This window comes from Harmonia axyridis, chromosome 4 (genome assembly GCF_914767665.1).
Source record: "Harmonia axyridis chromosome 4, icHarAxyr1.1, whole genome shotgun sequence".
Lineage (NCBI taxonomy): Eukaryota > Metazoa > Arthropoda > Insecta > Coleoptera > Coccinellidae > Harmonia > Harmonia axyridis.
The window spans coordinates 15,454,845-15,468,058 of NC_059504.1; the positions used below are offsets into that span (position 1 = coordinate 15,454,845).

The 13,214-nt window shown below is 33.4% G+C and overlaps 2 protein-coding genes across 26 annotated transcripts in view; one reads left to right on the plus strand and one right to left on the minus strand.

Annotated features, from left to right (window-relative positions):
- Window positions 1–7,125, plus strand: part of LOC123678122 (patronin) — a 67,291-nt gene extending 60,166 nt beyond the window's left edge. For 11 of the 25 annotated variants that reach the window (XM_045614940.1, XM_045614960.1, XM_045614950.1 and 8 more), the window contains 8 exons: window positions 516–696; window positions 1,349–1,450; window positions 2,394–2,480; window positions 2,753–2,779; window positions 3,752–3,844; window positions 5,448–5,681; window positions 6,107–6,389; window positions 6,448–7,125. In XM_045614940.1, the coding sequence (XP_045470896.1) occupies window positions 516–696; window positions 1,349–1,450; window positions 2,394–2,480; window positions 2,753–2,779; window positions 3,752–3,844; window positions 5,448–5,681; window positions 6,107–6,389; window positions 6,448–6,592 (1,152 nt within the window). In that variant the 3' untranslated portion in view covers window positions 6,593–7,125. The remainder of the gene's footprint in view (window positions 1–515; window positions 697–1,348; window positions 1,451–2,393; window positions 2,481–2,752; window positions 2,780–3,751; window positions 3,845–5,447; window positions 5,682–6,106; window positions 6,390–6,447) is intronic. The other 14 variants (XM_045614953.1, XM_045614959.1, XM_045614937.1 and 11 more) reach the window with 5 other exon arrangements.
- Window positions 7,126–9,028: 1,903 nt separating this feature from the next.
- Window positions 9,029–13,150, minus strand: LOC123678127 (protein SMG8). The gene is made up of 8 exons (XM_045614963.1): window positions 12,998–13,150; window positions 12,804–12,945; window positions 12,464–12,750; window positions 12,198–12,410; window positions 11,841–12,108; window positions 11,292–11,688; window positions 10,070–10,818; window positions 9,029–9,444 (listed from the first exon to the last, which is right to left on the minus strand). Exons 1-8 carry the CDS (start codon window positions 13,036–13,038, stop codon window positions 9,262–9,264), a joined length of 2,280 nt encoding a protein of 759 aa, XP_045470919.1. The 5' UTR covers window positions 13,039–13,150; the 3' UTR covers window positions 9,029–9,261.
- Window positions 13,151–13,214: the final 64 nt, after the last annotated feature.

Below are 13,214 nucleotides of genomic sequence, written 5' to 3' on the forward strand. Positions count from 1 at the left end.
ATATACTATAAAATCGTTTATTTTGATGATTCTGCAACCTGTTGAAGAAAAAACTACTTCTGAATATTCATCTTTTATTTCGGTTCAAATTTGGCGCCATAAGTTTTACCTTTAAACCGCCTTCACATAAGGGGTGTTATAAATAACTTGGAATTCAAAGAAGACGGAAATCTATTTTTGGTTGTTATTGATGTTTTCTATTTTCTACTCTCACTCATATTTTAGTTATTTCTATTCTGGGGTTTCATCTGCTACTCTCCACAGTTTAAGGGAGGTGATCAAACAAATCCACTAATTTTTTATGATAATTTAAAAGAAAAAATGTCTTTTATTTATTGGTCTTTAGTGAGTATTCAGTTTTGAATGAGTTATATTTTAAATTAAATTGCTCTTCATTTCTTCAAAGTACTATTTTCATTTAAAGAGCGTTAATTTTTTTTTATTCAACTGAACAAGTGGTCTTGCTATTTCCAGCAGAAATGTATTATTATTTCTGAATATTCTTTTTATTTCAGGGTAAAAGCATCGACAAATCGGAATACATGGCTGCAATGAAACCTACTCCTAAAATTAGGCCGAAAGCCTCTGTAAGGCCCAGACCCAAGACAATTCACATCGACAGTGGTTCAGTCGAGATGGCAGAAGGTATGTTACAGCCCAGCAGAGGAAAGAAAGGTTCTACATCGAATCTGACAGGTGAGTTCTTACGAATATTTTTGTTTAATGTGCTGACGGTGTTCTTTGTTTTGCGCTCTAGTTCCTGTATGTGACGAAAAACTAGTTTTTTCAAAGCATTTTTTTTTTTATTCATTTATTACGATTATCAATATTTTTTTATTTGAGAGTTGAATGTGTCATATTGGGTTCAAAGATAAGTTTTGCTAAAATGCACGCAGGTGTTTATCATCCCATTTTTTTTGCTATTTTATAGATTTAAAAATAATTTCACAACAATATTCAGGCGATCAAGCACCATATGTGTATCGACTATAAATTTGCTAAAAATCATTATAAATAAATACTAAACATTTTGGTCCTTCGAGCTGGATCACATTGTTAATTTCAACTTTGATTTACATTTAATTCGACTCTGGTTCTATTTCGATTTCAGTTCTCTGATCTGAATTTGATGAGAATCAATTGAAATGAATAAGTAACGTTTTGGATGATACTGATTGATTTTATTTTTGGCACTGACAAAGATTAAGTTATCACTTCCATGCTTCTGTTAGAGAGAGAATGGAGTGTTTTTGCAAAACGATTACGGGATTCAAAACAATCCCTTATTTAATTATTGTTTTATCCCAGCTTCTGCATGCTGATTTTTCTTTTATTTTTTCCCATTCAGCTAATTCTTTTTCACCGCACTCTACAATGAAACGCGACTATTATAGAGGTTCTCAGGATAGCTTGGCTGATAGAAGTCTGAGCAGTGGTATGCTGTACAGAGGTGTGTTTTTGTTTGATGTACATTTTTATTTTAAGTAGTTGGTAGTGACCTGTAGTTCACTTCGGATGAGGTGTTTACGATATCTAGAAACCTGACTGTGGCAATAGTTATAAGAATTAAATATTGAATTCAATTTAAAATTTATTCATACTTGATTGGATGATATTGGCATTAGTTAGGAAGTTTTCTAGATATCTTGGAAAATATCACTGATAAAATACTTTTTCATTTTGAAATGTAAATATCAAAGTTCAAAATGAAAGATTTAATTCAAATGCATTAGGCCTTTTGACAATATAGATTAGACTTTCAAGAACGAAGCTGTTTATACAGGGTGTTCCACCATTGACGACACGTCCTATTAGGGATAAGCGCTGAAATTTTCTAATTTCTCATGACACGGTATAATTAGGCTCCTTTAGAGCTACATTCTCAAATTGTAAGGAAATACACAGGGTATACCAAAAAAGTGTACTCCCTGTGTACTTCCAAACAATTAGATTATGCAGCTCTCATGAAGCCTAATGATAGTGCGTTGAAAAAAAAAAACAAAATATCAGCGCTCAATCATAATACAGCGTCGCGTCGATGGAGGAACATCCTGTATATCCAAGTGACGCCATGTTGAGAAATAATCATTCAAATGGAAAATGCATACTTTTCATGTGCTCAAGAAGCATAACTGAATATCAGTCGAATGGCCTATTCTGCAATATGCTGCAATTTGAACACCATCAAGATGTTCCTCTGATATCTCAAATTTTTCTAATTTTCTTTTCTGGATAGGGATACATCATTTCGATAGGTTATTTTACTTTTATGTCTAACATAAAAGTGTTTTGAAAATTTAACAAATATGTTCAAAATGAGATAAGACGAACCCATCTTGATGGTGCTGGTTCATTTTTCCCTGTTAGTCACTAGAGGTGTTGGTGAATTTCAGATTCCCCTGACGATAGCAGGGGAATGTCGCCCTGTCAAAGTGCCAATCAAACTTTGGGAAGGCGCAGCTCGTATAAAAATAGCAGAGGTTAGTATGGCTTCTTCCGTTCCATTATTTTCGGCTTCATGTTAGTATTTTGCAACGATACGTATCTGTAATCATATTTGTAGTAGGTTTTCAAGTATTAGATGGAGCACGCCCATTTTTATTATATTTTCATTACGTTCCTTTTTCAATTGCATCCATTTCATTTAAGGTGGTGTTTTTGGTATTTTTGATGATTAAAATTGGTATTCGTGATGTCGTCGTTGGACTTATCCACCCAACATTTATCAATTATTCTAATGTATTTGTTTCAGTTGTATCCTCGAGGACTTCAATTCAAGGTGATTGTTGATGTATTTTTAATATGCTTATGTCTTTGTTGTTTGAAATTGTGAAAAAATTTTTGTCTACATTTATAACTATCGAAAGTTCAGTCATACTCATTTTTAGCTCCATTATTCGTTTGGATCTCTACTATTTTCAGTTCATGCTAAAAGGTTTCCCAATAAGAGGTTTCATTTTGATATTAGAAATAAACGAATATATTTCAAGAGATTTTTATTTGGTAAAGAGGAAGGTATGCCATTAACGATGGAAAACGAGATCAGCCAAAAGGCCTCCAAGGCTACAGTTGCAGCATTGTGGAGCATTGACATCAACCCTATTGATCACGAGGCTCCAAAGGGGGAAGTCTAAAGATGTTAAAGTCCAAGATATCGGTGGTGAATTGTGATTATTTCTTCCAGTAATACAGCCAGGAAACTTTTCTTGCAAAATTGGGATTGTTTAGTTGCTTGTGTGTCTTGATGAAAATAAACGTCATCAGCATAGCTCGGTAGAGAAATCCATTCACCTTAATAATTGCAACAGCCTCACTTTCGAATAAGGTCCAGTAAAGTCCAGTGTGTTCAGTGACACATTGAGGATGGAAAGAAGGTGCTTCATGACAACCCAAAAGTGCTTCAGTTTAGCAAACTGTGATTTTACCATTTTTGTAGTGAATTTTAACAATTTCAATATGTTGTTGTAGTTTTTACTTGTCAAAAGATGTCAACTTCAAAAGTGACAGCTGCTTACATAGCGGGCTATTCAAAATGAAACCTCTTATTCGAAAACCCTGTATAACAAGATACAAATTTAAGCTATTATTGAATATTTCCTTTGTTGAAGATTTATATTTTTGAGGGGAGGGTTGGTTAGTTTAATTTGCATGGTGCCGCCTTATAAGAGCGTATTTTAGGTAAATTGTGGGTGGATAATTCTTGTTTAAATGAAATGGACAGTAGCCTATGTATGTAACAATGTTTTTGCAGACCCTTCGCCTGCACAGGCCCGAGGCCGATCTAAGTTTTCCACTTATCAAAACTTTAAAGGGCGCAAGTCTAGCTCTCTTATGAATCTATATGGTAAGATGTCTCACCCCATATTGATGGCTCGCTTTGTGGTTGTGGGGCATGAATCGTTTATGGTCTCTCCTATTCTGTCTCTTACATTTTTTATGGCATTGTAGTCGACTTCAAAGGGCTTTTGATGCTGAACAAATTTCTTCATAGCATCACCGCTCTAAATTCAACAGTTTAAAATGTTTAGATTATATGGGGTACTAAAACTAACTTTTCTAAAATTTCAAATTACCATTGTGAAGAAACGTTTTCAATTTATAAATATACAGGATGAGTCCAAAGATATCAAATTCTACAGTGATTTCCAAAAAATTGAGCGGTGGAATTTCATTCATTTTCAGATATTTTGTGGGATATTAATATCAATTGATGATTTAAACGTCTCCTGAATTAAACTGACCTCTCTATTATGTATAATATATCACTTAAAATATTGTTTATTGACATTCTAAACGTTTTTTGATTTATAGAATGGTCCAATTGAAGTCCCTACATTGCTATATAGATTAATTTATGTACATTCTTGTATTAGAATTAGTTGTTTATGTTATGAGAAAGTATTTAGCTGAAGTTAAATGCTCGTAGCCTTTGAATACTTTTATATCTAGATCCGTCCAATTATTTATTCCCTTTAGAAGGGATAATTTTGGACTGAAGTCCCATTCTCCACTATAAATCAGTTTCCACTAGTTGGAGGATTTCATTATAGTAAAAGTGATGAATAGGTATTTGCACATTTTGTTGGTTATTTAACTTTTATTGGGAGCTTTATTTACATAGGACACTGGTAGTAGAAACAGCATACGTTTCTTGGATTTGATTATGTTTCAAGACCATTGTGCTTTTTTATCGATCAGCTAATTTTATAATTCATATCACACTTGGTCTGGATTTATAGAGTAAAAGAAAATCGACAAAATTTGTCATTATGCAACTTTTTTTTTGTGTTCAATGTGCTATTTCAATCTATCGATTTTTTTCGATGATTTTTCGTTTATGCATTTCAAATTGAATTTATATTTTCAGCACTTGCACGTTTGAATTTTTTGTTATTAATGTTTTTCCTTTCAAGCCTTTCATGTTTTGTATTCTATGAAAATTTAAACTAATTGAATATTTATCAAATACTAATCGTATAGTTTAGACTTTTGGTAGCATAAAATTTGTTGACAATAGGAATAGGAAATTCTATTATGAAACATTTAGATTAAATTTAAACTAGAGGATTCAATTTGTAGTAGTATGTATTGAAGCACTATGGCAACAAGGAATAACCTTTGGCGATATGTCAGATAATTAATATTTCAGAACTCATGATTAACCGAAAGTAACTTAAATTCACGATTTTCAATGCTAAAATCACTTTAAACAGATAAACAAAATTTAACCGTCACTAAAATATTCCATATTAATTTTTGTACATTCTAGGGAAGAAAAAACAAAATCCATGCAACAATTAATCTTTGGTGATTCTAATTGAGACAAAAGTTATTAAATATTTGAAAGTGATGGAATTTTGATTATTTTTTGTTATTTCTTCTCAATCATTCCAAAGTAAAACTGCGTCCTTGTCCATATAAAATTTTACCTTTGCTTCCTTCTGCAGGTTCTAGCTCTGATCAGGATAGTTTTGCTTATCGGTATGGCGAGACTGACTCTGGTCTAGGTAGAGCAACACCGCCGAGAAGAGCGCCATCTCCCGGTATGGGCAGTTTGAGGCACCTACCTTCACCATCAGGACCTGGATCACTGCCCGGTCTGATGTCGAAAGGACGAAGGATGTTTGACGACGGTTCTAGTGATATTAGCTCTACACCTAGCAGTATGATGGATTATAACGGTGAGAATATTTGTTTTGTTCGATTCAGCAATCCCTTTTTATTTCTATTTATTAATTTAGAGTGCAATAATCATAATTTGGTGAATTACTAATTCGTATCAAGACACTTGTTTGAATGATTTTACACTTTTTTACTCTCATCCAAGTTCAATGGAATATTGACATTTTACCTGTGGAAACTGTTATTCTTTTTAATCTTCCATACTAATTTTTATTGTAATTCATTAAATGTAGTTTCTATGTCTACAAAGAAAGGAGGAAGAAAGTGCTTAGCAATACACATAAATATATTGATTATATTCGAAACTATCAATCATCAATTTGGATAAAATGAAGCCTGAATGTTGCTCCAAGATGAGTTGAATCTACTTGTGAAAACCGCAACAAAATCTATTCATTACTAACTGAACACTGTTGTTTTTCAGGTCCTCGTCTTTACAAACAGCCTGCCACTAAATCTAACAGAGGACTTATGTTGAATGCCGTTGAATATTGTGTATTTCCGGGTGTTGTGAATAAAGAAGCAAAAAGACGAGTTTTAGATGAAATTGGTAAATCGGAAAGTAAACACTTTTTAATATTATTCCGGGATGCCGGATGTCAATTCAGGGCGCTCTACTCCTACTGCCCAGATAGAGAAGAAGTAGCTAAACTCTATGGTACTGGACCTAAGCATGTAAATGATAGAATGTTCGACAAATTTTTCAAGTGAGTATTGAGATTGATGTGTGTTGAGTGATAAATTACGAAAAACTTTTATTTTCAGGTACAACTCTGGAACCAAATGTTTTTCCCAAATACACACAAAACATTTAACAGTAACAATAGACGCTTTTACTATTCATAATTCTCTGTGGCAAGGAAAGAAAGTTAATCTTCCTAACAAAAAAGATATGGCCCTTGTTATATAATTTCATGTTTTTCCAGTTATTGTTATATTTTTATTCATTCACAGCGCTTTTTACCGTCTGTCTTTTTCTTAATTTACATATCTTTATTTTCTTTTGAAATCCAGCAATATAAAAATTTTTTAAGCGGATTAGGAAAAATTGATACTTATCTTAATCCACTAATTGTTTTGTGCCAATGAAAGAGCTTTTTCTCAAAACGCGAGTATCTTTGCACGATTTACGTCCATAAAAACAATAAATTTTCTTAATTGTGTCATTCCAAAATTTGTATTTGTAAAAATGTTTATCATTAGATTAGGTGAACGCAGGGCTGTTTTGTGGAGAAATGTTTGATAGGAAACCATGTATGGTTGCTTACTTTTGACGGTTCCATTTTAGGAATTGTTTAGAAAAAATAATTCTAATTGTTGGTAATATTATTTCAATTCAGCACTGAACCTTTAAATATCTCATGCTATGGTACGATTGTTCATAAATCACCATATTCTAAGAGGTTCAACGAAAGTGTCTATAAATTAATATTTTCCTAGTAAGGTATTTGAAAAACCACTAACTCAGTGTTAAGAAATTCAAAATATTTTATATGCCTTAATTTTTTACCTAATGTTTAATATTTACATTATTATTTAATATACATTATGCTAATCAATATTTTCATGTCTGTAAATATTATGTTTTTATATATATAAATATTTATTAATGAACATAAACTGCATTGAAAAAATTCAAATGTCAAAAATAAAACTCTACATAACCCAATATTTCATTATTTCTTCATTTTGTTTTTTCCTCATTTTTGAGTTTCAGATAGATCAGATGGAAATTCTTTTAATTGAAAAAACAAATTTCAATTTATGTATAAATCTGGAAGCATCTGAAGGGTTTTGCCCCCTAATGAACTAAACCAGTATTGGAGTTATCGTGTACATGACAGCCACAGAATGGATATTTGCCTCAAAATTCTTAATCAGTGCAGACCCGGTCTGGCCAGGTCGGCAGATCGGCGATCGCCGAGGGCCCCCGGCCAAGGGGGCCCTAAAAAACTAAACTAAAAAAATTTTTGAAAAGATGTTTTTTGGCAAGTTTATTTCAATTAAACGTTAAGGTAGACTTTACCAAAGATATAGGAAGCAGTTATGGACCAATTGGCTATTTTTGTACGGTGTATCATTCGATAAAAAGCTTATGAAAGGCTTCTAGAAAATACTGTAGTTGTAGACTCGAGTGGACTTGCATTGTAAAGGGTGTTTTTTTTTCGAGGTATATAACTTTAAGTTGGCGTTACTGTTCAAGATGGCGACCGATTTAACAGCTGTCAAGTGATTTATTCTCAGTTTGGTTTGGCAATTCATCAAATTCAGCCAAACGATCATCAAGTAAGGCGTAGATTCGTCGAATCGGCCCAAAAGGAGATTGCCGTTGTTCCCGATTTTCATAAGCGAATTTTGTTTAGCGATGAAGCGCACTTCTGGTTGAATGGCTACGTCAACAAACAAAACTGCAGCATTTGGAGTGGAGCTAATCCTCAAGTGTATGTCGAAACACCGTTACATCCAGAAAAACTGACTGTTTGGTGCGCTTTATGGGCTGGTGGAATCATTGGTCCGTACTTCTTCAAAAACGATGATGGCCAGAACGTTACAGTCAATGGTGATCAGTATAGAGCCATGATTACTATTTTTTTCATTCCTGAATTGAACAACCTTGATGTCCAGGAGCTGTGGTTCCAACAAGACGGCGCAACATGTCACACAGCTCGTGCTCGTTCGATTTATTGAAAGACACGTTTGGTAACCGCCTAATTTCACGTTTTGGACCTGTTAATTGGCCTCCAATATCTTGTGATTTAACACCGCTAGACTACTTTCTGTGGGAGTATGTAAAGTCATTGGTCTATGCGGATAAGCCACAAACCCTTGACCATTTGGAAGACAACATTCGCCGTGTTATTGCCGATATAAGGCCACAAATGTTGAAAAAAGTCATCGAAAATTGGACGTCCAGATTGGACTACATCCGAGCCAGCCGTGGCGGTCATATGCCAGAAATCATATTCAAAATGTAATGCCACAAGATCATCTTGCGGATAAATAAAATTCATGTCAATCGAATAATCCATCGTTGTTTTATTGCAATTTGATGTTCTATAGCTCTGAAAAAAACACCCTTTACAAGCGTGTAAATTAAAAATTATTCAAGAGAACGTTTTCGCTGCCGGGGGAGGTTCTCGTCTTATTTCCTGAAGGGGGGCCTCAAATCAGCATCTAGCCGAGGGCCTCCAATGGAGCCAGACCGGGCCTGAATCAGTGACTCAAACCTAATAATTTAAGATCACTCTCAGCTCAAATTCGAAAATTATAGACATTTGAGCGCAGTTTCCATGGAACAAGCACAGAAACACCTATTTATGAAAATCAGGTGAAACAAAAGATTGTATTTTACTAAATTAATTTTACTCTTGGACTTATACAATTACTTATTGCAGTTGCAACACCTTCAGTAATATTTTTTTTTTAAATCAGTCGAAGTAAATGTTAAATTTGATATAGTTAAGAACTTAATTTTCCTGGGAGAAGCTTGATTACTCGACAATTGTGAATAATGTATAAGTATGAGCAAAATATTAACATCCAAAACACCTGAAGTTCTCAAATCTGATTTGTTTTGTGTCAGTCAGCTTCGCTTACACCAAATGTGTCTTTAAGGAGTCTTGCATAAGTATTTTGTGGAAAATGCTCTTTATCAGCCACATACACATAGGGTAATCGCAACACCCAGTAGGAGGATTGAGATAGCTTTAGAGGCCCATCAAAAGTTGGTACAAAAATTGGCGCATTTGCTGCAGGTTGTACCTGTTAAAAAAAGTTCATTAAGGCAAAATGTATAGAATTTCTCAATTGGAATCTTACAATTGAAGATGGTTATGATGGCACCAATGACATTTCTTATGTCATTTAATAATGGAAATATACACGCTTCAACAACGTTAAAAAATTGTTGAAATTTCATCAAAATCAGTACTCATTTGTAAATACTAAGAAAAATTCATGAAAGACATTATCAAGTTAATTGACTCACTGTTCGTTGTAATGTAGACAAATTTGAAAGTGAATTTTATTTACATATATAAGAGTTCCTATACAAAGTACTGAGTTGTACGACATACAGTGAGTCAATCAACTGAATAATGTCGTCCATGAATTCTCCTTAAATTTCTCTAAATATTCACAAATGTGTACAGATTTTTATGGAATATTTTAACAATTTCTTGACCTTGTTGAATCATGTATATTTCCACGATTTAATGACATAATCTACTGAAGCCAAATGTCGTAAGAAATATCAAATAATTATACACAATGTTGATGAATTGGAGATACAAATAAAATGATGAATTATGCTTAAAATAATTTCGATAATAAATTCAGTTATGGTCTTGACCCGAATAAAACAATAAAATCAAGATTATATACTTACTCTAGGGTTCAACGTGCAGTGTACAGGTGCTTTAGGTGTTACTATGTGAATCCGCATTAATTGAGCAATTTTAGCTGCTCTACAAGCACATGGGAAGTATAGGGGCATATCGGACTCAGCTATTTTGTGTCCCGTATCCTTCACCATGCTCCCAGGAGTCGCTTTCAATATTTTATCAGGAGATGACAACATGAATTTATGTCCCTGTGGACATTCGTATTCCATTCCGATGAATACTTTCACTGTAAACTGCGGCAAACTTCCCGTGGAACGCCCCCTCCTCCCTCTATTTGAAGACCTGCTTAACTGTGGCCACATGTTAGCTTTAGTCTTAGCATACACTGTTACATCCCATGGAAGCAGGTAATTCGTGGAACTGAGAAAACCAGGATGGTAAGATTCCGATAAACCTATATTATGACTATATAAAGAGGATAATCCTATGGAAACTAGAGACCAGCTTGAAAATTCTGGAAGAAATCCAGGCGGCGAGCTCAGGGTTAGCATTCCGATCAAATATTGTGAAGAAATGACTCGGGCTACCGTATCTGAATTCTCGTCTTTATCATCACTATCTGAACAAGCAGATTTGTGTGGTTCAATTGAAGATTCCAATATCGATAATGGTATCCTTTCCACTTTCGAACAATAACAATCTTTAGCCATTTGTTGGTAAAATGTGTAATTGGCTTGTTTAGCATTGTATGGGTCATCTCTGGAACCAATCTTTCTACCACAATCGCAAGCAGCTAGAAAAAAATTAGAATACAATAAAGAAGATGAAGAGATAGATCGAAAAAATTATATTCAGACTAAAAAATCGATTTTAGTGACATCTAGTTCAACTTTCCATATTTGAAATTTCTGCCATCTATAGGTGTGAAGACCATTGGACACATGTTTTTTCTATTGCCGGCAGATGTCTCAATAGCGGAACAGATTCCTTCTAATCAAAAGGACTAAACAGATTTCTGTTAATCAGAGCTAAACAGATTCCTTCAAATTAGGACAGAACAGATTTCTTCCAAGTAGAAAAACTAAACAGGTTTCTTCTAATTAAGACCAAAGAGATTTCTTCTAATTAGGAGGATTGAATAGATTCCTTCTGATAACATAGCTATAGTTTAAACTTTTGCTAATAGATGTCACACTTCATTTTCGAAAATAATTTTTGTATTTGATCTTATACATATTATGTATAAAACTAAAGTTTTCATCTTACCTTTGTACACAAAACCGCTAACATGGTCTTGGTCACAGTCGTGTTTTGGCAATTTGCATGGATTTCCCGTCAAAGAAGGTGCCTCACACTGCTGTCTACCATTAGTCCAGTGGTCAAGACAATCTTTTTGTAACTGCTTCGCATATTTTGGATATAGAGCTCCTCTAGCTTGAGCCCGGAATAGATTCAAAGCAACTGCCAAACGAGCCTCGTGTTCAGCTTTTCCATAATGGGGAGGTAAGCCCTCCTGATATTTGGCTAAAGCTATTGGAAGGACTTTCAAACATCTTTGCTCAGAAAATTTAGTTTCTATATTGAGATGAGCCGAAAATTTGGTTATAATCACGCGGTCGTACATGATTTTTGTAGCATCGACCCAGGTGCTGAGAAGAGGTAGCTGAAAGTATTGGAATCCTTTAAAACTTTATCCATAGTAAAAACTCTTTTTCAAACTTTTTGTTTGTGATAATTATTTTTCATTAGAATGAATTCCAGCATCAACAAATTTTCAATATGCATCTTTGATTAATAATTAGACTAAAATCTTACTTCAAAATGAGAAGCCATATAAGAAGATTGCCTTGGCATAACTGGATCGTAAAAACCTTTACTTCTAGCTTGCTTAATATGCTCTTTCAGCATCTTTTTAAAGCTATGCTCATGTTCCGTTTGTGTGGAAAAGGGTGCTGTCATTGTGATTGCTCCACCAGGTTGGCAGTCTGATATTAGTCCTCTCAACATTTCTCTCTTAATATCTACTACCGGTTCTTGAGAAACATACACAAATTCTTGATTCAAAGGCAATGCAAAAATTGGACTAAAAAAAATTGTAATTAATAATTATCAATTTTAGTATTGAAATACATAATTATATTACGTACAATGTGACAAAAATGAAGAACTTACTAAGGAACTGTCAGTATTCTAGTTTTTTTCAAAATATGGTATATTCTATCTTCCATATTATGCTCCAATTTTTTAATATTTGTGACCCCTTTAGGACATCTTTCAAAATAAAATAATAATCTTGGAATACAAGTTCTACCATTCATCAACCAGTCCTTGCTTATATCATCTAAGTTCTCGAAAAACTTTGGTGCTTTGCTTGTTAATTTCTGACTAAAAAAATTAATTTTTAAAATATTACATTTATAAAATCATAATAAACCTACCTTAAAGTATTTAAAGCTTTGAAATACTGAACATAATTTGTATCAAATGATGATCCAGGATGAGATAAAATAACTATATGACTTGAGTAAAATAGGAATAACATTATTTTAGAAACAATATTTTTTACTTCATCATAAACAGAGAGAAAATCATACTCATCATTTTTGTATCTTTCACTAATTCTTATCGATTCATAGTGTTTTAAGAGGCAGTCTGTGTCTAAAAGTGTGTGAGCATGTAAATAAACGATTTGGTTCTCTTCATCATAATATCCCTCAATAGTATGCTATAATGGAAATGAGTGAAAAACATGCTTTCTGCATTAAATATTTGATTTACCCATAAATCTGAATCTCTCCTTTGATGATCAGAAGAAAACATTCTACCGAGTTCTTTAACTTTGAATCCATGAGAGCTAAAGGCAGTTTTCCCAATGATAGAAACAACAACAATTTTGTCTGAATCAGAACTTGGAATCTCCCTAAAATGAATAGTATTGAAATAAAAGAGGGAAAAGAGAATATTATAATTACTTCAAAGGGTCCAAATTCGGTACTAAAAATGTTCGCCTCATTGTTTGAAATTTTTTGAAATTAGTCAATTTCTTTTATTTTTACATGTGCTCAATGTTTTGTTTATTATAGTCTAATCTCAAAGAATATTTACGAACATCTGATTTTGAAGGATGTTTTCCATAGAGTGACAATTTTTCGTTTTCAGTAGTTCAAATAATGTTAGACATAATAATCG